The sequence below is a fragment of the Rana temporaria genome, chromosome 5 (assembly GCF_905171775.1).
Source record: "Rana temporaria chromosome 5, aRanTem1.1, whole genome shotgun sequence".
NCBI classification, from domain to species: Eukaryota; Metazoa; Chordata; class Amphibia; order Anura; family Ranidae; genus Rana; species Rana temporaria.
The window spans coordinates 12,141,868-12,165,803 of record NC_053493.1 but is presented as its reverse complement, the minus strand read 5'-3'; the positions used below and the strand labels follow the sequence as shown (position 1 = coordinate 12,165,803).

The following is a 23,936-nucleotide window of genomic DNA, read 5'->3' as shown; positions in this document are numbered from 1 at the left end:
AAATGTAATATAATTTTTTTTTTGCCACAATATACAGGTCAAGGCCAAATCTTTGAAAAGCTTTGTGTCCTGAATACTGTAGAGTGCAGATTGTGGCTCCATTAAGACGCACAATTCATAAAGCTTTACCACCAACCTAAGGCATTCGGTTTTCAGTCAGGTGACTGTAGTGTTTGCTTTTTTTTTATTGAAGTCAAACTAAAAATCACCTTTTTGAAAATACAGATGCTTATCCTGGTGTTGGGTTTGTCAGTTTGGCGGCCTATGTATGCTTGCTTGCACCCAGTGCAATGTGAGAGGATAAACTGGGGCTATATCTAGGGGGGCAGGCACGCCATTTGTACAGAGAGGGGCCCTCGGGAACTGGACCTGTATGCAAGATCTGGAAGGTGAGGGTCAGGAACTGAACCCGAATGAACTGAGAATCGACAGGCGAGTATCAGGAACTGGACCTGTATGAATTGAGAATTGTCAGGTATGGGGCAGGAACTGGACCTGTATGAATTGATAATTGGCAGGTGAGGATCAGGAACTGGACCCATATTGAGAATTGGCAGGTGTGGGTCAGGAACTGGACCCGCATGAATTGAGAATTGGCTGGTGGGGGTCAGGAACTGGACCCGTATTGGGAATTGGCAGGTGGGGGTCAGGAACTGGATCCGTATTGGGAATTGGCTGGTGGTGGGGGTCAGGAACTGGACCTGCATGAATGGGGAATTGGCAGGTGGTGATCAGGAACTGGACCTGCAGGAACCCGTATTGAGAATTTGCAGGTGGGGGTCAGGAACTGGCCCCGTATGAATGGAGAATTGGCAGGTGGGGGTCAGGAACTGGACCTGTACTGAGAATAGACAGGTGGGGATCAGGAACTAGGCCCATATGAATTGAAAATTGGCAGGTAGGGGTCAGGAACTGGAGCTGTGTTGAGAATTTGCAGGTGAGGGTCAGGAACTTGTATGAATGGTGAATTGGCAGGTGGGGGTCAGGAACTAGACCTGTTTTGAGAATTGCTGGGTGAGAGTCAGGAACTGGACCCGTATTGGGAATTGGCAGGTGAGGGTCGGGAACTGGAAACGTAATTGGGAATTGGCAGGTGGGGGTCAGGAACTGGACCTGTATGAATTGGGAATTGCCAGGTGAGGGTGAGGAACTGGACCCGTATTGGGAATTGGCAGGTGAGGGTCAGGAACTGGACCCATATTGAAAATTGGCAGGTGGGGGTCGAGAACTGGACCCGTATTGGGAATTGGCAGGTGAGGGTCAGGAACTGGACCCATATTGAAAATTGGCAGGTGGGGGTCGAGAACTGGACCCGTATTGGGAATTGGCAGGTTGGGGTCAGGAACTGGACCTGTATTGGGAATTGGCAGGGGGAGGTCAGAAACTGGACCCGTATTGAGAATTGGGAGGTGGGGGTCAGGAACTGGACCCGTATTGAGAATTGGGAATTGCCAGGTGAGGGTTAGGAACTTGTATGAATGGTGAATTGGCAGGTGGGGGGTCAGAAACTAGACCTGTTTTGAGAATTGCTGGGTGAGAGTCAGGAACTGGACCCGTATTGGGAATTGGCAGGTGGGGGTCGGGAACTGGACCCGTATTGAGAATTGGCAGGTGAGGGTCAGGAACTGGACCCGTATTGAGAATTGGCAGGTGAGGGTCAGGAACTGGACCTGTATTGGAAATTGGCTGGTGGGGGGTCAGGAACTGGACCCGTATTGGGAATTGACAGGTGGAGGTCAGAAACTGGACCCGTATTGAGAATTGGCAGGTGGGGGTCAGGAACTGGAGCTGTGTTGAGAATTTGCAGGTGGGGGTCAGGAACTTGTATGAATGGTGAATTGGCAGGTGGGGGTCAGGAACTAGACCTGTTTTGAGAATTGCTGGGTGAGAGTCAGGAACTGGACCCGTATTGGGAATTGCCAGGTGAGGGTCAGGAACTTGTATGAATGGTGAATTGGCAGGTAAGGGCCAGGAACTGGACCTGTATTGAGAATTGGCAGGTGAAGGTCAGGAACTGGACCTGTATGAATGTACAGGTGGGGGTCTTGCTAAACAGAGTCAGAATTTAACAGCCCCCCCCCCCCCCCCCATAACTGTAAAGCCATTTGGCATCATGAAATGACATTAACACCCAGCAGTGTGTGAAGGGAAATGCTACTTGTATGATTCTTATGCCGACACTGACACCCCGAGGTGAAGCCAAACACAAGAACCGGTCTTGGCCTCCAAGTCCAGCTCCTTTTGTATTTTTTCATCCAGAATATATCATTTCACCCCCGGCTCTTTGACAATCATCCCCTTTGACAAAGCTGTGTGAATGTTATTCCTTGTAACATCTGCTGAAACGTTCATCCTAAATGTGACCCGATACCGCCCGGCCTCGCGTCTGTATTGTCTATTAACCCCAATAAGCCTTGAGCGTTTTGGCTCTCGGTGACCGCAACACCCCGTGTCGTTATAAATGAGGAATTATGGAGCTCTCTGGAATCTTTGTTGGCGGCGGAGCTCCATGGAGAGGTGGAATATTTGGCTGACGCGGTTTATGTACAAGGAGGATACGAAGGATGATTTGTGGTCTGTTCCCAATAGTGAAGAACGCAGTTCGCGAATTGACCCCTTCCCACCCGCCCCGGTGTCCTTGTGAAAAGGTTCTGAATTTCCTGGAGGGGGGGGGGAGAAGGATCAGCGACCGCTGTGATAGGCTGGCTGTCAGTGGTCACATGATCGGGAGCCGGTCCTGCTACAAATCGGCTGAATTTACGCATGAACATTTCGGAAATGCGTGCAAAGGCCTATTATAGGGCTTTTGCTTGCGTTCTGATACACCGTCGTATCTCTGAGTGCCCTCGGTCGTATCTATGCGCCTGAGTCAGAGAATCAGTTACGCATAGATATCCCTAAGATCCGACTGGTGTAAGTGTCTTACACCGTCGTATCTTAGGCTGCATAATCACGCTGGCCGCTAGGTGGCGCTTCCGTATAGTTCCGCGAGGAATATGCAAATTAGGTATTTACGCCGATTCAGAAATGTACGTCCTGTCGCCGCATTTTTTTACGTCGTTTACGTTAGGCTTTTTTCGGCGTATAGTTACCCCTGCTACATGAGGCGTAGCTAATGTTACGTATGGCCGTCGTTCCCGCGGCGAGTTTTGAAAATTTTACGTTGTTTGCGTAAGTCGTTCGCGAATAGGGCTGGACGTCCTTTACGTTCACGTCAAATCCAATACGTCCTTGCGGCGTACTTTGGAGCAATGCACACTGGGATATTTTACGGACGGCGCATATGCCGTTCAAAAAAAACGTCAAATGCGGGGTCAAGTGAAATTTAAATAAAACACGCCCCCAACATCCCCATTTGAATTGGGTGGGCTTACGCTGCAACACATACGTTACGCCGTCGTAACTAAGGGCACGAGTTCTTTCTGCATACGGAACTTGTGCCCAAAGTTATGGCGGCGTAACGTATCGGTTTGTATCGGAGATACGTTACGCCCGCAGAAAGATACGCTCATCTTTCTGAATCCGGGCCTAGGTGTGAATCAAACGTTAGTCGGTCTCTGTACTGTGAGCGTGGTCTCAACACAAACCGATTCAACAGTGATGCATATATGCGGGATACGGGTGTTGAAGCCCACCCTTTTGCCGCTGCACGTGCGTTTACACGGCGGCAACTGGTTGCAAAAATCGTAGTTTAAAGCTTCCATGATGTCAGGTCCAGGTCCAGATTCGGGTCCAGTCTGTCACAATATACAGTAACCTCGTCTCCTCCCCTGCTTGTCTACAGGACTTCTCCAGAGCATCTCCCAACCTCTGGAACTCTCTACCTCAATCTGTCCAGCTATCTGCTACTCTGGCTGCCTTCAGGCGATACCTGAAAACTCATCTCTTCAGGGAAGCCTATATCACACCTCCCAACTAATGTTTCATCACTTCCATCAGCTCATCCCCCCACAGTTACAACTTTTTGTACCACTTGCCCCACTCTATTAGATTGTAAGCTCTTCTCAGCAGTGCCCGCTTAACCATCTTGTATTTTATTGTATTGTAACTGTACAGTCCAGTAGTGGCTGGTGTGTGTGTGTGTTTTTTGGGGGGGGGTTTTTTGAGACCCGTCGCCCGATTGGCTGAAAGGACAGGCAATCCTATTTGACGCCTAGGAGGAGGGGAGGAGCCGTACGCTGGAAGCTGCTGATGGAGGAGAGGACATGGAGCCGCTGCCCGCTACTCACCTAGATGGGGCAAGTGCCGGACCAACCAACAGACAGCAGAGGGGGAGGCGGGGAGTTGTTTGACGCCCCCCCCCCGACTGGCTGGCTGCACCTCTTTCCCCCCTCCGCTGTCGGTCGGTCCGGCACTTACCCCATCTAGGTGAGTAGTGGGAAGCGGCTCTGTGTTCTCTCCTCCATCGGCAGCTTCCAGTGTGCGGCTCCTCCCCTCCTCCTAGCTGTCCAATAGGATCGCCTGTCCTTTCAGCCAATCGGGCGAAGGGTCTAAAAAAAAAACAAAAAAAAAACCACACACACACACACCAGCCACTACTGGACAGTACAGTTACAATACAATTAAAATACAAGATGGTTAAGCCGCACGCTGGAAGCCGCCGATGGAGGAGAGACCACGGAGCCGCTGCCCACTACTGACCGAGAGACAGCGGAGGGGGGAAGGAGGTGCAGCCAGCCAGTCAAGGGGGGGGGGGGGCGTCAAAACAACTCCCCGCCCCCCCTTCGCTGTCTGTTGGTCAGTCCGACACTTACCCCATCTAGGTGAGTAGTGGGCAGCGGCTCCGTGTCCTCTCCTCCATCGGCAGCTTCCAGCATGCGGCTCCTTCCCTCCTCCCTAGGCGTCCAATAGCATTGCCTATCAGGGTTGCCAACTTTCAGTAAATTTACGAACAGTTTGTAAAATCTGTACTTTTTGCACCTGTCCTTGAATGTCCATTACGGACATGTAGGCTGCACGGCTGTAACTGACATTCATGGACAGACACAACAATTATGGATTTTACAAACTGTTCGTAAATTTTCTGAAAGTGGGCAACCCTGTTGCCTATCCTTTCAGCCAATCGAGTGATGGGTCTCAAAACCCACTTCCTGATTGGCCCCAGAGGAGGATCAGTGTTACAATGGCAAATATTCATCCAAAATCTGTACTTGGTCATCCTTGAGCGCCGCCTGGTGACTTTGCCTAGAAGAGGAGGAATTGGCTCAATCCAACAGTGAACAGACTATAACATTGTAACTTTTTGTAGCAAGTCAAAGTGAGAGCCTGCAGCTGGGACTGATCTGTGTCAGATGTTTGTGAACACAAGAACTTCATCGGCACCAGAATTTAAATGTTTTCTTTGACCCGACATCCCAGTCCATCTATACTTGCTACCGGTCTGTAGATAATGGCACCCCAGATTCATGCCGAGTGGCAGTGCCATGTAGGAGGATACGATGATCACATCATACCACCCTGCACTACCCACAATTTCCTTTAGGTGGCAGAACAAATTGCAAAGCCAGATATGAAAGGCTAACAGGCCTAAGCCCATAGACAATGCTGGGATATGACTGTTTTTTTTCTATATATTCAGCAGTTCTTGTCCGCTACTGCCGGGGAGGGTCTGTTGGATGCAAGGGATCTCTTCTGCTTTTCTTAAATGCCATACAAATTTTATTTGGCACAACAAAATGATACTTGGCTCTGTATTCTCTAAAAGGGGGGCAGTGCTGGGAGGTGGGTGGAATCAAGAAACGGTGCTTGGAGGTGGGTAGGAGGCGGAGACAAGAATTGACTCAAAGGGGGAGTTCCTGCACCAATTCTCTGAGGGATAAAAAGCCCGGAAAAGGGCAGTTTTATGTAGCGGAAGAGAAATGGGGTGGATTGGAGGGGGGACCTGTTTTTGACAGGTCCCCTTCCCCACTTTCAGAGAAAGGGTTTGTGTGTGTATGTGTGTGTTTATGTTTGTGTGTGTGTGTGTTTATGTTTGTGTTTGTTTGTGTGTGTGTATGTTTTTGTGTATGTTTGTGTGTATGTTTGTGTGTATGTGTTTGTGTGTGTGTGTGTGTGTGTGTGTGTGTGTATATATATATATACACACACACACACACACACACACTCTCTCGAGTATAAGTCGAGTTTTTCAGCACATTTTTTTTTTGTGCTGAAAATGTCCCACTCGGCTTATACTAGAGTTACCTTTTTTGCGTCTGATCTCCCGGACTTTGGGGACCCTGTACCGGCCGGTCGTAGCCCCACTATTCCTCTACAAGTGTGCAAAGTTTGTTGTCTGGGGGACCTACGGCCGGGGAGCACCGATTTTTTTCAAAGCCAGGCACCCCTTCCATAGACTCTCATGTTAAACTGTAATTTCTCTGGTGACTTTGGGGACCCGGTACCGGCCGGTCCTAGGTCCCCTGGACCTCAAACTTGGCACACCTATAGCCACACTATTCCCCAATAAGTGTGCAAAGTTTGTTGTCTGGGGGACCTACGGCTGGGGAGCACCAATTTTTCAAAGCCGGGTACCCCTTCCATAGACTCCCATGTTAAACGTCAGTCTAGGCATGGGCGAAGTGAGGCATGGGCACAGTGAGGCATGCACATTGACACAGTGAGGCATGCAGATGGACACCCTAGGCTTATACTCGAGTCAATACGTTTTCCCATTTTTTGTGATAACATTAGGTGCCCCGGGTTTTATTTGGGTCGGCTTATACTCGAGTATATACGGTATGTGTATGTGTGTGTGTGTATATATATATATATATATATATATATATATATATATATATATATATATATATATATATATACAGGGCTAGATTCACATAGATCAGCAGATCTTTAGATCCGCGTGATCTATTTGATTTAAGATCCGCTGCCGCAAGTTTGAGAGGCAAGTGGGTAATTCACAAACCACTTACCTCCAAACTTGCGGCGGCGGATCGTAATTCCCCAGCGGAATTTAAATTCCTTGGCTAGGGGGAGTGTACTATTTAAATCAGGCGCGTCCCCGCGCCGATTTAAATGCGCATGCGCTGTCTGCGAAATTTCCCGGCATGCATTGCTCCCACTGACGTCGCTAGGACGTCAGTGGTTTCGGCGTGAGCGTAACTTGCGGCGATCGGGTTTGAGAATCGGCGTACGCAAATGACGTAAAAAAAAAAAATCGACGCGGGAACGACGGCTATACTTAACATTGACTGCGCCTCATAGAAGCAGGGGTAACTATACGCCGGGAAAACCGCTACGTAAACGTCGTAACAACACTGCGTCTGGCCCGCGTATGTTCGTGAATTGGCGTATCTCGCTGATTTACATATTATTCAGCGAGAACGCCCCCCCGCGGCCATTTTTAAATTGCATTTAAGATCCGACGGTGTAACACGGTGTAACACTGTTGGATCTTAGGCATATCTATGCGTAACTGATTCTATGAATCGGGCGCATAGATACGACCAGCCTAACTCAGAGACGGCGACGGCGTATCAGGAGATACACCGTCGTATCTCTCTCTGAATCTGGCCCAATGTGTGTGTATATGTATGTATATGTATGTGTGTATATATGTAGTTGTAGAACAATTCTATTGATGTGTTCTTGGTTTTAAAGGGTATTTTGCTACAGTAACTTGCAACAATGTAACTCTGTAGAAATTGCCATACCTGGAGGAATTCAGCTTTAAGTAACATGTTGTGCTGCACTCTGAAGGAATTCAATCTTCTCTTCCCTTAGGAATGGTGGAGTTTATTTTCTCTGTGTGCTAATATATGAAATGTTACCTGGAGCTATGTGCAGCCATCTGGGACAGCCAATTACAGGAGCAGGAGGACGAAACATTCAGGGAAATTCTGCCTGTAAAACTATTCCTGTAGCCAAGGCTACAAGGAGGAAGAAGGGACAAAAATATTTTGTTGTTTTTGGTAAATTGGTGGATACAAACCGACAGAGGCTTGCAGAAGAATGAGAATATACATTATATTGACTTATAAAACCCTTTTTAATCAACCCAATGTCTTCTAACATACGTTTATAAATGGAGTGATGTACAAAGGGTTAGAGCAAGCTTCATAGGCGTGTCCCATGTGCCTGGGCACACCCTAATCACCCAGATCCTCTGCTTCCTGGCGCCCCCTGTCTCCCCCCCCCCCCTCAATACAGAAGTCATTTTGCAAGTTGCCTCTCAAGTCTTGAGTCTTGAGATTGCCTTGCCGAGTCGCCCCCAAAGTCGTGCTGCCTGTGTGTGAACCGGCTCTTAAGGAACCAGATCAGATAGTCAGACAAGCCAAACGTCAGGGAGCCAGATAAGAACGTAGTAGAACAGCAAGCAGGATCAGGAGCCAGAAGGGATGTCAGCCAAGCAAAGTCTTTAACAGGAAGGCAGGAAAGTCTCTGTGATGTTGACCAAGGTGAAGGCAGAGAACATCTGAGCTGGACTGACGAGCAGGATCATCAACGGGTAAGTCACTGTGGAGAGATGGCAATTAGCCGACAGCTGAACGGCCAGCTCAGAGATGGAAGGGCTGAGCCCAGCCCTGACAATTGCATAGTCTGCTCGTTGGCCCCTTTTTGTGAATCGCCCACATACATGCACCAATTCCAATATACAGTGAAGGGTGAGCAGCCACAATCTGCCACAATCCAGCTATTTTCTCCAACATTGTTTTACTTTTTGAAAGCCTAAACCTGGATCCTACAAACCCCTCCCCAGCCTCCAGCAATTCACCCTGTGAATTGGCCGCTTGGACACTAAGCAATAGTTGACATTGAGGCAGTGGCGGAACTACCAGGGTCGCAAAAGTCACACTTGTGACCGAGCCATGGCTTTCCACCACTGTGGAGGTGCCTCGCCTTGCCTTTCCTCAAGACAGCAGGAAGAGGGCTGCTGTGCAAGGCATGGGGTTGATTCACACTGCTTGAACCCAAAGTCTAGCGACTTGCTTGTGATTTCCTTGCGACTTTGGTAGATTTGAGTGCCATAGACTGCAATGTTAAAGCACAAAAGTCACAGAAAGGGAAAGGGCCCTGGGACTGATGGAAAGGGCCCCAGCAGCCAGGTTTCTTGCATTGGGGCCCTGAAGGTTCTAGTTATGCTTCAAGATGGAGGTCCTACATCATGGTTTTTGGGGGTGGTGTGGTAGTAGGCTAATACAACCTTTTCTATGGGTGAACATCGGTTCCCTTTTAAATGTATTAATCTTTTATACAGTCAGAATAATCTGATGGTTGTGGGTATGGTTGGCGCTGTCCCAATAGTTGGCGCTGTCCCTATCGGTCACAAATTAGCAGGGTTCATTTTGAAGGGAATCTCATGTCTTCCTCGAAGGATTGTATAATGTGAGTTGAGTTCCTCAGAATAGTGGAGCTTCTCTCCAAGCCTGAGAGCACAGAATAGCCTCCTGTCTCCAGGATTTATAGTATTCCAGCACACCACAAGCAGCTGTTTTCTAATGACTTGTCTGTCCCGGGAGGATATCCAACACTAGGGCTGCACATCTGCGGAGCGAGTGACCGGCCCCGGCCGCTATGTGCGGGTCACAGCGAGCCAACTCCTCACTCCTCAACAAAAATCTGCAGAATTAAATCCGTTTATAAGCCATCTACAGTGCCGGTGTGCCCAAAACTGATCAGTTTCTGAAAGATGCTAAAGATGTTTAAACATCCGTTTCCTTATTGAGGAGATCCTGTGCTGAGTTCCTGGTTCTGTACCCCCGCTGTGCCCATTATGAGGGGCCCCCACCATCCCTGTGCTGAGTTCTCAGGTCTGTACACCCGCTGTGCCCATTATGAGGGGTTCCTACCATCCCTATGCTGAGTTCCCGGGTCTGTACACCTGCTGTGCCCATTATGAAGGGTTGCCACCATCCCTGTGCTGCGTTCCCGGGTCTGTACACCTACTGTGCCCATTATGAAGGGTTGCCACATCCCTGTGCTGAGTTCCCGGGTCTGTACACCTACTGTGCCCATTATGAGGGGTTCCTACCATCCCTGTGCTGAGTTCCCGGGACTGTATGCCTGCTATGGACATTATGAGGGGCTCCCACCATCCCTATGCTGAGTTCTCAGGTCTGTACACATGCTGTGCCCATTATGAGGGGTTCCCACCATCCCTGCTGGATATTTGCTTTTGTCATAAAGCACACAAGTCCCCCAAAGCTGTGCATGAAATTTCTAAATTGCAGAATTCATAGGTACAATGCTGGAAATTGGTCAGGCTAAGGTTACAATGTTGTAGTCTGATCTCTGGAAGAAAGTAAATGTTTCCTCCTCCCTGCAGCAGACTGAGGACATCTCAGCCTAGGCAATTTTTTTTTTTTTTTTTTTTTAACATGTCTATTTAAAGAATAACTTTTCTTTATGTTGTGACATTTCAGGAATGTAATCATGCAGCCTTGTAAATTTATTGTAAGTTCCTCTATACTACTAATAGATATTTGAAATAATACAAATTAAAACCATATAGAAAATTAAAAGTAATTAAAACATGTATTCCAGCTACTATACAATGGCTCTTGGGCTCTTGTTGGGTTCTGGCACCTGTGCCATTTTATGAGGGGGTTCCAACCATCCCTTGTTGGGTTCTGGCACCTGTGCCGATTTATGAGGGGTTCCAACCATCCCTTGTTGGGTTCTGGCACCTGTGCCGATTTATGAGGGGTTCCAACCATCCCTTGTTGGGTTCTGGCACCTGTGCCGATTTATGAGGGGTTCCAACCATCCCTTGTCTGGTTTTGGCACCTGTGCTGATTTATGAGGGGTTCCAACCATCCCTTGTTGGGTTCTGGCACCTGTGCCGATTTATGAGGGGGTTCCAACCATCCCTTGTTGGGTTCTGGCACCTGTGCCGATTTATGAGGGGTTCCAACCATCCCTTGTTGGGTTCTGGCACCTGTGCCGATTTATGAGGGGTTCCAACTATCCTTTGTTGGGTTCTGGCACCTGTGCCGATTTGAGGGGTTCCAACCATCCCTTGTTGGGTTCTGGCACCTGTGCCGATATATGAGTGGTTCCAACCATCCTTTGTTGGGTTCTGGCACCTGTGCCATTTTTTACGAGTGGTTCCAACCATCCCTTGTTGGGTTCTGGCACCTGTGCCATTTTATGAGGGGCTCCAACCATCCCTTGTTGGGTTCTGGCACCTGTGCCATTTTATGAGGGGGTTCCAACCATCCCTTGTTGGGTTCTGGCACCTGTGCCATTTTATGAGGGGGTTCCAACCATCCCTTGTTGGGTTCTGGCACCTGTGCCGATTTATGAGGGGTTCCAACCATCCCTTGTTGGGTTCTGGTAGGACTATGCGTGTGATCATTTTGTAACAATGGGGGCAATCGATTTGGTGTGATCAGACTCTTCATCCGAAAACAAAACCTGGCCACTGCTGAGTTTTTTTTTTTTCTTGTGTTGGGTGAATTTTGCTTTGCTTGAGGTTCTCTTTGAAGTTTGACTCAATGGCCGCTGAGCCTGAGGGCTGTATGCTATTAATGACGCTGAATAATTGCCATGCGTTGCCGGGTTCACCACTAATCTGTTTCAGCAATGACTTTGTGACCCAGACAAGTTAATTGCTGACATAGAAACATGGACTCCTTCTTCCTAACTGACCCATGAAAAATGCATTGAGCCGCTCTCCTTGCTTGACTAGACCCTCGTAGAATTCCTTTGAACCCGCGCGGGCAGCAAGTGACAGGTGCTCATTGTTCAGGACTTTAGGACCCTAAAGGAAGAAGACCGATCTATATAGTTAAATGGAGTGTTTATGGCACCTTAAATCGCAACACACGGTGCTGTCGCTCAAAAGAAGCTGTCGCAAAAATATCCCCCCACGCCATTACTCCACTACCACCACCAGCCTTAACCAGTAATACAAGGCAGGATGGATCCATGCTCTCATGTTTACGCCAAATACTGCCCCGCCAATCTGAATGTCGCAGCTGAAATCCAAACTTATCAGACCAGGCCACATTTTTCCAATCTTCTGTTGTCCAATTTTGGTGATCCTGTGCGATTTGTAGCCTCACTTTTCTGTTATTGGCTGACAGGAGTGGCACCCGGTGTGGTCGTCTGCTGCGGTAGCCCATCTGCTGCAAGGTTTGACGCGTTGTGTGTTCAGAGATGGTATTCTGCATACCTTGGGCTAGATTCAGCAAGAATTTACGCCGGCGTATCTATAGATTTGCCGCGTTAATTCAAAGCTGCGCCGGCAAATCTTCTTTCTGTATTCAGAAAGCAAGATACGCCGAATTTAGGCTAAGATCCGACTGGCGTAAGTCTCTTACGCGGTCGTATCTTAGGGTGCATATTTACGCTGGCCGATAGGTGGCGCTGCCATCGATTTCAGCGTAGAATATGCAAATGACCTGGATACGCCGATTCAGAAACGTACGTGCGCCCGGTGCATTTTTTCACGTAGTTTACATTGGGCTTTTTCCGGCGTAAGGTTGCTCCTGGGTCTATGAGGCGTACGCAATGTTAAGTATGGACGTCGTTCCCGCGTTGAATTTTGAAATTTTTACGTCGTTTGCGTAACTCGTTCGCGAATAGGGCCGTACGTAAGTTACGTTCACGTCTAAAGCATTGACGATTTGTGGCGGAATTTCGAGCATGCGCGCTGGGATTCTTTTACGAACGGCGCATGCGCCCTTCGTAAAAAACGTCAAATGCGTGGGGTCACACTAAATTTAAATAAAACACGCCCACATCACCTAAATTTGAATTAGGCGTGCTTACGCCGGAGCACATACGTTACGCCGCCGTAACTTAGGGCGCAAGTTCTTTCCGAATACGGAACTTGCGCCCTAATTTATGGCGGCGTAACGTATCGGAGATACGTTGCGCCCGCACAAGATTACGCAGGGCTACCTGAATCTAGCCCCTTGGATGTAACGAGTGGTTATTTGAGTTACTGTTGTCTTTCTATCATCTGGAACCAGTCTGCCCATTCTCCTCTGACCTCAACAAGGCATTTTCCTCCACACAACTTCCGTTCACTGGATATTTTCTCCCCCTCCCCCCCACCATTCTCTGTAAACCCGAGAGATGGTTGTGTGTCAAAATCCCATAAATACTCCGACCAGCCTGTCTGCCACCAACAGCCGTGCCACATTCAAAGTCCCTTCAATCCCCTTTCTTCCCCATTCTGATGCTCGGTTTGAACTTCAAAAAGTCGCCTTCACCACAACTAGATGCCTAAATGCATTGAGTTGCTGCCATGTGATTGGCTGATTAGCAATTTGTTACCGAGCAATTCAACAGGTGTACCTAATAAAGTGGCCGGTGAATGTAAGATAATTTTTTTTGCTTTTGGGTTTAAAATGTTCCTAATCCCCAAAAGTAAAATCGCAAACAGACTGAAAAAAAAAACCCCAATAAAACGCTGCCACTGTGCCCCATAAAACGCTGCCACTGTGCCCCATCAAACGCTGCCACTGTGCCCCATCAAACGCTGCCACTGTGCCCCATCAAACGCTGCCACTGTACCCCTAAATTGCCGCCACTGTGCCCATCAATTGCCGCTACTGTTCCCATCAATTGCCGCTACTGTGCCCCATCAGATGCCGCTACTGTGCCCCATTAGATGCTGCCAGTGTGCCCATCAATTGCCGCTACCGTGCCCCATCAGATGCTGCCCGACACTTGCCTGTCTCGCAACGGGTCAGCGGCGGTGTCCTGCACGTCCCTGACGTTTCAACCAATCAGGTGACCGGTAACAGACCCGGAAACCTGATTTGCTTTGCTAACACACAGCTGAGTGATCAGCGAACGTCCAGCATGGTGCCCGCTGATCACTGCTTTGGGCACCGATTAGAGCCTATGGCTTTAATCGGGTACTTCCAAAAAATACCCCCGCCGGTGTAATTCAGGTGCCCGGCGCCTGAAAATAGGGGGTATCAGCAGCAACCATAGATGGATTCATGCCATGGGCGTCCGCTCCATAGGGCAAGGGGGGGCAATTGACCCCCCATGGAAAATCGAGAAGGCGTTGAAAATGTTTGCAGCCACGGGCTGTCTGAGCGGTCCCGGGTTGGATGTCACACAGGCACAGCGAGCAGAGTGAAGCCGTCCCCCCTCCAGTGTTTGTGTACACAGGGGGAGGGAACCTGCTGTGCCTGTGCTGCGCTGATGGCTGATCTGAGGTACTGAATGGGATGGGGGAGGGGGGTTTGTGCGGAATGGGGGGGTCCATCTGTGCTGAAGGGGGTCATCTGTGCTGAAGGGGGTCATCTGTGCTGAAGGGGGGTCTGTGCTTAAAGGGGGTCATCTGTGCTGAAGGGGGGTCTGTGCTGAATGGAGGGGTCTGTGCTGAATGGAGGGGTCTGTGCTGAATGGGGGGGTCTGTGCTGAAGGGGGGTCCATCTGTGCAGAATGAGGGGTCTGTGCTGAAGGGGGGTCCATCTGTGCTGAAGGGGGTTCTGTACATTCTCTAGGCTATTTTTAATGGGCATGGAGTGAAGCTGAATTATCTCAAGCGCTATTTCACACTGCCAGCTGGCCGCGTTATCGGTAAAGCGGCGCTTTACCATCGCTTTAGCTGCGCTATTCGGCCGCTTTTAACCCCCGCTAGCGTTTGAAGAAAGGGTTAAATGCGACTGTGTATCGCCGCTGCCGAAGCGCCCCTCTCTGAAAAAATTTCAGCTGACGCCCATGATTCATGCAATGCATGAATCTATCTATTGGTGATGGAGTGGTGCTGGAGAGAGAGAGGGGGCGGCACTCCTGCGCCCTTTATGGGCACACCGCCACTGGGTCCCTGAATTTCCCGACTGTAAACAAAGTCATAGGGGTACAGTTGAATGTCTTAGTTTTGTGTAACCATTTCATAGGTTTGCTACATTTATTTATTTATTTTTTGTCTTCTGCATATTGTGACTTTTTTTCATTTTGGTCGTTGACCAGTTTTGTTTGAATATGGATCTTCTTGATTTTTTTTTTAAAAGATTTTTCCCTGCTGTAACCCATCGCTGTCTTGCGCTGTAAGACGGCATAATGGTTCCTCCGTCTCCCAGAGTAGCATCTGTGTATCCACGCTGACCCGTGACCCCGGCAAATGAGGCCCTGTGATCTTCGTTCCACTTCAGTGATGGAGATCACAATTTAGTTTTCTTTACTTTGGTTAACTTGTTCCCGAGCCCCGGCCGCCCGTCACCATTGTACGGAGCTACAGAGAGAACCTGGGTAATAAAGCGTAATTGCTGGACACACAAAAAGGTTAATTAAAGGGGAATTCAGCCCGGATTCAAGTAGATTTGCGCATTTTTTTACGGAGGCGCAGGGCAAAGTTTTTGCCGTGCGCCCCCGCAAATTTTACTGCGCTGCCCTTGATTCACGGAGCAGTAGCTCCGTAAATTGCCTGGGCGCGCCGGCAAAATGCTCGGCGTAAGCGCGCGCAATTGAAATGATCCCGTAGGGGGCGGGAATCATTTAAATTAGGAGCGTTCCCGCGCCGAGCGTGTAGAGCGCATGCTCCGTCGGGAAACTTTCCCGACGTGCATTGCGGCAAATGACGTCGCAAGGACGTCATTTGCTTCAAAGTGAATGTGAATGGCGTCCAGCGCCATTCACGATTCACTTACGCAAACTACGTAAATTTCAAATTTCGCGACGCGGGAATGACGGGTATACGTAACATTGGCTGCCCCTGCTAATAGCAGGGGCAGCCTTACGCGAAAACTGCCGTACGGAAACAACGTAAATTGCGTACGCAGGGCTCGCGTAACGTTGTGAATCGGCGTTGGTATGCAATTTGCATACTATACGCTGAGCACAACGGGAACGCCAATTAGCGGCCATCGCAAGAATGCAGCCTAAGATATGCGGGCATAAGAGCCTTATGCCGCCCATATCTTAGGCTGCAGTCGGCGTAACGAGGTTCCTGAATCAGGAGCATTCGTTACGTCGGGGCAAGTAAGCAATTGCGCTGTGTAACTTATGGTTACACAGGCGCAATTGCTTCTTGAATCCAGGCCATAGTATATTATATCTGGTTGGTTATGTGGGTCTTCTAATCGACGTGAGATCCAGAAGTCCATTTACTCGAACCTAAAGGATTCATTCCTTGTATTTCATGCTCAGACCACAAACCAGAGCGACCCTTCAGCTTGATACAAGCTTCCTCTGGCACCACCCAGTTCCATTACATAGCTCCCAATTGTCCTATATTTCGAGGGACTGCTCCTCCATTCAGAACAAAATCCCTCTGTCCCTCTTTCCTCCTCGTTTGTCCCTCATTTTGGTCTGATCTATATACCGTAGTGGTTTATAAAATGCACTATTTATCTATCAAAGAGTTTTTCCAGTGCTGAACCTTTCATCCAAATTCTAAAAGCCATTATAAAGGAATACAAGTAGTCAAAAAGCACCTGTGGACTTTTATTGTACGATTCTCCTTTAAAGGAGGCGTGGCAGGGTGTGTGTCTTATGCCTACATACTTTTTGCTAATAGGTGTCCCTCATTCCCATCTCCGAAAGTTGGGAGGTGTGCCATTAGTGTGCTTGCTGACCAATGCAGCCTCAAAGACCCTATGCAAATACAAACACTTCTGGAGGTCTGTGATTGGATATGACAAAGCATGTGTCCTCCCCCCAAGCAGAAGTCAGGCTGTCAACGATGCGGCCTGGTGGAGGGCGGGTTGTCAACGATGTGGCCTGGTGGAGGGCGGGTTGTCAACGATGTGGCCTGGTGGAGGGCGGGTTGTCAACGATGTGGCCTGGTGGATGGCGGGTTGTCAACGGTGCGGCCTGGTGGAGGGCGGGTTGTCAACGATGCGGCCTGGTGGAGGGCGGGTTGTCAACGATGCGGGTTGTCAACGATGCGGGTTGTCAACGATGCGGCCTGGTGGAGGGCGGGTTGTCAACGATGCGGCCTGGCGGAGGGCAGGTTGTCAACGGTGCAGGCCTGGGCGGAGGGCGGGCTGTCAAGGGTGGGGCCTGGCGGAGGGTGGACTGTTAACAGTGCAGGCTGGCGGAGGGTGGACTGTTAATGGTGCGGCCTGGCAGAGGGTGGACTGTTAACGGTGCGGGCTGTTAATGGTGCGGCCTGGTGGAGGGTGGGCGGTTAAAGTTGCAGGCTGGCGGAGGGTGAACTGTTAATGGTGCAGCCTGGAGGAGGGCGGGCTGTCAAGGGTGCGGCCTGGAGGAGGGTGGACTGTTAAACGTTGTAGGCTGGCGGAGGGTGGACTGTTAATGGTGCGGCCTGTAGGAGGGTGGACTGTTAACAGTGCAGGCTGGCAGGGGGTGGACTGTCAAGGGTGGGTCCTGGCGGAGGGCGGGCTGTCAAGGGTGGGGCCTGGCGGAGGGTGGACTGTTAATGGTGCGGCCTGGCAAAGGGTGGACTGTTAACGGTGCGGGCTGTTAATGGTGCGGCCTGGTGGAGGGTGGGCTGTTAAGTGTGGGGCCTGGCGGAGGACGGGCTGTCAAGGGTGCCACCTGGCGGAGGGTGGACTGTTAAATGGCGTAGGCTGGCGGAGGGTGGACTGTTAACGGTGCAGGCTCTTAATGGTGCGGCCTGGTGGAGGGGGGGCTGTTAATGGTGGGGCCTGGTGGGAGGGCAGGCTGTTAACGGTGCAGCCTGGCTGTCAAGGGTGGGGCCTGGCGGAGGACGGGCTGTTAATAGGGTGGCTTGTTGGAGGGTGGGCTGTTAATGGTGGGGCCTGGCGGAGGGCGGGCTGTCAAGAGGGCAGGTTGTAATCATTGGGGTGGTTTTATTTAAGGCAAATAGACTTTGCAAGTACAGTCACACTCCTTTTTGCTAAGTAAATATGGTAAAGCTTTTTTTTCTTGCACATGATTGGTGATCAGCAGAGCTTTACTGCATTTACTAAGCATTCTGGGGAAAATGTGTGCAAATGCAGTCTATTTGCCTTTAGTGCAGCCTAGTGGAGGCCACATCAAGCCCATAACTGTCCTGTATATAACACCTCAAAAGAATATACAGAAAACATATAAATACTAATAACCAGGGAGTATATAAAGAGTACTGAAAACTCTGTAATATTATATTTTTGTATTGCAAATTAATGCAGCACTAAAGTGTGCCAAAATAATGGGGGACAACAAATAAAAGGACTGCACCAGTATACAGCCAATCACAACTCTAAATTAAATTGTAGTAAAAATGCCTTATTTAAAAAAAATTATCAAAAATAAATCTAACCAATTTCTTTCCTTTCCTCCTCTAGGGTTTAAGGAAACAGCCTTCCTCTACGCCATCTCCTCAGCAGGGCTGACGCACGCCATGGCGAAGGCGTGCAGCGCGGGCAGGATGGAGCGCTGTACGTGCGACGAGGCGCCAGACCTAGAGAACAGGGAGGCCTGGCAGTGGGGAGGCTGCGGGGACAACCTGAAATACAGCAACAAGTTTGTAAAGGAGTTTCTGGGGAAAAAGTCTGACCGGGACCTCCGAGCCCGCGTGGATTTACATAATACCAACGTGGGCATTAAGGTAGGTACATCACTGTATAGAACTTGTTACTGTATCCACAAAACAAGATACGACTGAATGTGGGCTAGATCCGACTGGCGTACGTCTTAGTACGCCGTCGGATCTTAGGTGGATATTTACGCTGGCCGCTAGGTGGCGCTTCCGTTGATTTCCACGTCGAGTATGCAAATTAGCTAGATACGCCAATCCACAAACGTACGTCCGCCCGGCGTTTTTTTTTTACGTCGTTTACGTAAGGCTTTTTTCGGCGTAACGTTACCCCTGCTCTATGAGGCGTACGCAATGTTAAGTATGGACGTCGGGCCAGCGTAGAATTTTCCGTCGTGTACGTCGTTTGCGCAAAACGTTGGCGAATAGGGCTTTGCGTAAATTAGGTTCACGTCGTCTAGGCATTGAGCGGGCGTAATTTAATTTGAAAATCCGACGTGATACTGAGCATGCGCGTGCATGCGTCGTACGAAAAAAGCGTGGGGTCAAGCTTGTTTTACATAAAACACGCCCCCCTGTTCATCATTAGAATTCCGCTACCTTGCGCCGGGAGATTTAAGATACGCCGCCGTAACTTTAGAGGCAAGTGCTTTGTGAATACAGCACTTGCCTCTCAAAGTAGCGGCAGCGTAGCGTAACTACGATACGCTACGCCTGCCTAAAAATACGCCACCCTACGTGGATCTTGCCCAATGCCACCAATGGTTTGCTCCTCGGTAGTACCCCATTCCTGGGGGTGTAAGTGAATCAATTTGTGAACAGACAGAAGTTTCTGAAACCTTACAAACCAAAGTAACCGCGTCCAAAATGGAACGCTACAGCCAGGAACTCGGCCAAAGGGGACGGGGTGTCCGAAGTTTCGTCTCCGCGCGTCGGTAAACCACGCAGTCTAATGTGATTCATTGGGGGGAAATCTGGCCCTTCTAACCTGTGCCCTCGCTGTTTGGGAAAGCATGACACAGATTATGAAATCATCAAGTGCCGCCTTCGGACCTATTGTGTCCTGGAAAGGGGCTTTCTGGGTGACCTCAGCCTCGAATGAAAGGGACGGCCTGTCTGCCATTAGCCCGAGTGATTAAACCGAGAGCTTCTTCTTTTCAGATGTCTGGGACGTGAATGGAGCTCTTATTAAAAACACAATTTCCTCTCTATTGGCAAATAAAACCCTCTGGTTATTCAGCTGTTTATTCTGAGAAAGCAAAGTCCCGTTTCTGGCAGAGAGACAAAGCGGCCCCCTCCTCGCCCGCCTCTTCATTTATGACAAGGGCTCAGCTCCTCTCCAATCCTTTTTCCTGTGTTAAGAAATCAAATGATTAGAGCAAAGGTCTCAGGGCCATATTCTCGGAAGAGTTACGACGGTGTATCTCAGGAAACTCCGTCGTATCTCTGTTTTTTGACCCGCGTATCTATGCGAGTGATTCCTAGAATCATTTTCGCATAGATACGCTGAAGATCCGACATGTGTATGTCACTTACACTGTCAGATCTTAAATGTAATTCGCCGCCGGCCGCTAGGTGGCGTTTACGTTCAGGTCTCATTTGTTTATGCAAATGAGCCTTATACGCCGATTCCTGAACGAAATCGCGTCGCGTAACCGTCGCTTACATCGTTAGCGTAAGGTTAACCCTGCTATATGAGGGGTAACCTTACGCCAGTCCCACGTATGCCATGTTAAGTATGGCGTCGGGTCCGCGTCGTCTTTTCCCGTTGGGTAAGTCGTTTTCGTAAGTCGTTCTTGAATACGACTTTACGTCGGCGTCATTGATGTTTTCCGTCGAGAACTGGAGCATGCGCACTGGGCTATTTTAAGCCCGGCGCATGCGCAGTTCGAACGGCACGGGGGCGCGCTTAATTTAAATACAAGCCGCCCCCTTGGAATTACGCAGGGATACGCCGGGCCAATTACACTACGCCGCCAACTATGGAGCAAGTGTTTGGGGAATACGGCACTTGCTCCTGTAAGTTGGGGCAGCGTAGTGTAAATAGCTTACGCGACGCCGCCGCAGGAACTACAAGAATCTGGCCCTCAATCTCTATATACAATATATGGACAAGTAGACAGATAGAAGTATATCTAAAGCCAAAAAGTTGTTTTCATCTTTTTGGGAAAGGTTACAACAATTTAGGAGTTTTTTTTTTGCGAATTATGGGGCTGCCTCACTTCGTATTACAACTAAAGGGCAAGAAAATAAATCTACCCATGGGGTCAGGGCCATCTTTAACCACTTAACCCCCCGGAACCATATTGCTGGTCAAAGACCAGAGCACTTTTTTGCGATTCGGCACTGCGTCGCTTTAACTGACAATTGCCCGGTCGTGCAACGTGACTCCCAAACAAAATTGACGTCCTTTTTTTCCCACAAATAGAGATTTCTTTTGATGGTATTTGATCACCTCTGCGGTTTTTAGTTTTTGCGCTATAAACAAAAATAGAGCGACAATTTTGAAAAAAAATGAATATTTTTTCCTTTTTGCTATAATAAATATCCCCCAAAAATATATATAAAAAAACTTTTTTTTTCCTCAGTTTAGGCCGATACGTATTCTTGTACCTATTTTTGGTAAAATAAGCGTTTATTGATTGGTTTGCGCAAAAGTTATAGCGTTTACAAAATAGGGGGTATTTTTATGGCATTTTTTATTTTTTATTTTTTTATTTTTTACTAGTAATGGCGGCGATCAGCGATTTTTATTCGGTACTGCGACATTATGGCGGACACTTCGGACACTTTTGACACATCTTTGGGACCATTGGCATTTTTATAGCGATCAGTGCTATAAAAATGCATTGGATTACTATAAAAATGCCACTGGCAGGGAAGGGGTTAACACTAGGGGTCGGGGAAGGGGTTAAGTATGTTTCCTGGGTGTGTTCTAACTGTAGGGGGGGTGGGACTCACTAGGGGAAATAACTGATCGCTGTTGATACATTGTATGAACAGACGGTCAGGCATTTCTCCCCCTGACAGGACCGAGAGCTGCATGTTTACACACACAGCTCCCGGTCCCCGCTCTGTAACGAGCGATCGTGTGTGCCCGGCGGCGATCGTGCCTGCCGGGCTCGGGCACAGGAGTTGGCCTGCCTCTACGAGAGCCGACGTTCTATTACGTGCTCTCGCACAGGGGAGCCGGCCTGCCGCCGTAAAACTGTGGCGGCTCATCGGCAAGAGGTTAATGTTGTTTGCACAGTGGGCAAAATTTTTCCAGGGGGGGGGGGCATGTAATTTTGCTCTCCCCCTGCTCTGAGACATACAATAAATATCAGCTAGACTTAAAATCAGTTTACTGTATCAGGTCAGGCAGTGATTGCGATTGGTTGCTAGAGGTTACAGCATAGCATTACCTCTTACTGACTGGTTGCTAGAGGTTACAGCGCACATTACATCTCACTGATTAGTTGCTAGAGGTTACAGCACATGATTTCTTCTTGTTTGGTTGCTAGATTACTGTACAGTAATACTGCTCACTGGTTGCTAGAGGTTACAGCACATCATCTCTTTACTGCAGAGGGGCATGATATATTGCCTTTGAATGCCGCCAGCCTCAGCTATTTTACATATGAATCCCAATGCTATTTACATATGAATGGCGGTTATTTATATGTGAACACAGGGCCTGCAGGTGAGTCATCTGTACACAACAATAGGGCAACACTGAGATATCAGGACACAGCACAGGACTACAACTTAAAGGGACAAGGGAATTTTAACTGAGATAGTTGGCAAGTATGAGGCAGCTGCTTTGGGCCCCACAACAATGACAGGGCCCAGGGCAGCTTCCCCTTTTGCCCTGCCTTAAAGATGGCCCTGCATGGGACATCAGAGTTGATTTACTAAAGGCAAATAGACTGTGCACTTTGCAAGAGCAGCAGTTGCTCCAGAGTTTTTGTAAATAAACAATCAAATGCAAGAAAATATGCGTTGTGTGTGTGTTTTTTTTTAGTACCCGATTGGGTATTCTTTGCAAAGTAAAGCTTTACCTCATTTACTATACTCGGGAGCAACTGCACTTTACACAGTCTTTTTGCCTTTAGTTAATCAACCCCTATGCCCCATGGGTAGATTTATTTTCTTGCCCTTTTAGGTATAATACGAAGTGAGGGAAGTCCTTTTAAATTTTCCAATGGGAACACATGTTCCAGTGACCTCTCGCTCACCATTTTTTAAATTTTTTTTATTTCTCCCTTGCTTTAAGAAAAAAAAAAATTGGTTTTAGATACACATTGAGGTGGGTAGATATGGGATAAAGCATTAGGTAAAAAATAGAGCTGGGTGGGTGATATGAGACGTGGCAGAGAGATGGGTGGGCTTTAAGAGGTTTCCAAAAACGTACATTTTCTGTGTGTTGGGAGGCACTATTATAAGGGGTTTAATTTGTGTGTGTGGGGGTGGAAGGTTTTTATGGTTATTGTGGGCACTTAAAGAAATGGCAAGTGTGATGGTGATGGAAGGTTGGTGCGCTGGAGGAGATGGAAACTGTGGTGGTGGCACTAAAGAGAATGGAAAGTGTGGGGGTGGGCTATTTAAGGGGACTGAAGTTGGGGGGTGCTGGAATAGATTGAAAGTATGATTGAGGGGATGAGAGTTGGGGGGGGGGGGTGCTGGAGAGGAGATGGATGGTGTGGGGAAAGGGGATGGAGGTTGGTGGGGTGCTGGAGGAGATGGAAGGTGTGCTGGAGGAGATGGAAGTTGGGGAGTGCTGGAATAGATTGAAGGTGTGGTTTAGGGGATGAGATTTGGGGGGGGGGGGTCATGGACGAGATAATATGGGGAAGGGGACGGAGGAGATGGTAGGTGTGCTGGAGGAGATGGAAGTTGAGGGGTTCTGGAATAGATTGAAAGTATGATTGAGGGGATGAGAGTTGGGGGGGGGGGGGGTGGAGAGGAGATTGATGGTGTGGGGAAGAGGACGGAGGTTGGTGGGGTGCTGGAGGAGATGGAAGGTGTGCTGGAGGAGATGGAAGTTGGGGAGTGCTGGAATAGATTGAAGGTGTGGTTTAGGGGATGAGATTTGGGGGGGGGGGGGGGGGGCATGGACGAGATGGATAATGTGGGGAAGGGGACGGAGGAGATGGTAGGTGTGCTGGAGGAAATGGGAGTTGGGGAGTGCTGGAATAGATTGAAGGTGTGGTTTAGGGGATGAGATTTGGGGGGGGGGGGGGGGGTCATGGACGAGATGCATAATGTGGGGAAGGGGACGGAGGAGATGGTAGGTGTGCTGGAGGAGATGGAAGTTGGGGAGTGCTGGAATAGATTGAAGGTGTGGTTTAGGGGATGAGATTTGGGGGGGATCATGGACGAGATGGATAATGTGGGGAAGGGGACGGAGGAGATGGAAGGTGTGCTGGAGGAGATGGAGGTTGGGGAGTGCTGGAATAGATTGAAGGTGTGGTTTAGGGGATGAGAGTTGGAGGGGCTTCTGGAGGAGATGGATGGTGTGGTAAAGAGGACGGAGGTTTGGGGGGGGGGGGTGCTGGAGGAAATGGAAGTTGGGGGGAGCTGGTATAGATTGAAGGTGTGGTTG

The 23,936-nt window shown here is 49.0% G+C and overlaps 1 protein-coding gene across 1 annotated transcript in view; it reads left to right on the top strand.

Annotated features, from left to right (window-relative positions):
* The window catches only part of WNT9A (Wnt family member 9A), a 154,444-nt gene that overhangs the window by 119,479 nt on the left and 11,029 nt on the right, over positions 1 to 23,936 (top strand). Inside the window, exon 3 of the mRNA XM_040352183.1 lies at positions 18,162 to 18,424. Within this exon, the coding sequence (XP_040208117.1) occupies positions 18,162 to 18,424 (263 nt within the window). The remainder of the gene's footprint in view (positions 1 to 18,161; positions 18,425 to 23,936) is intronic.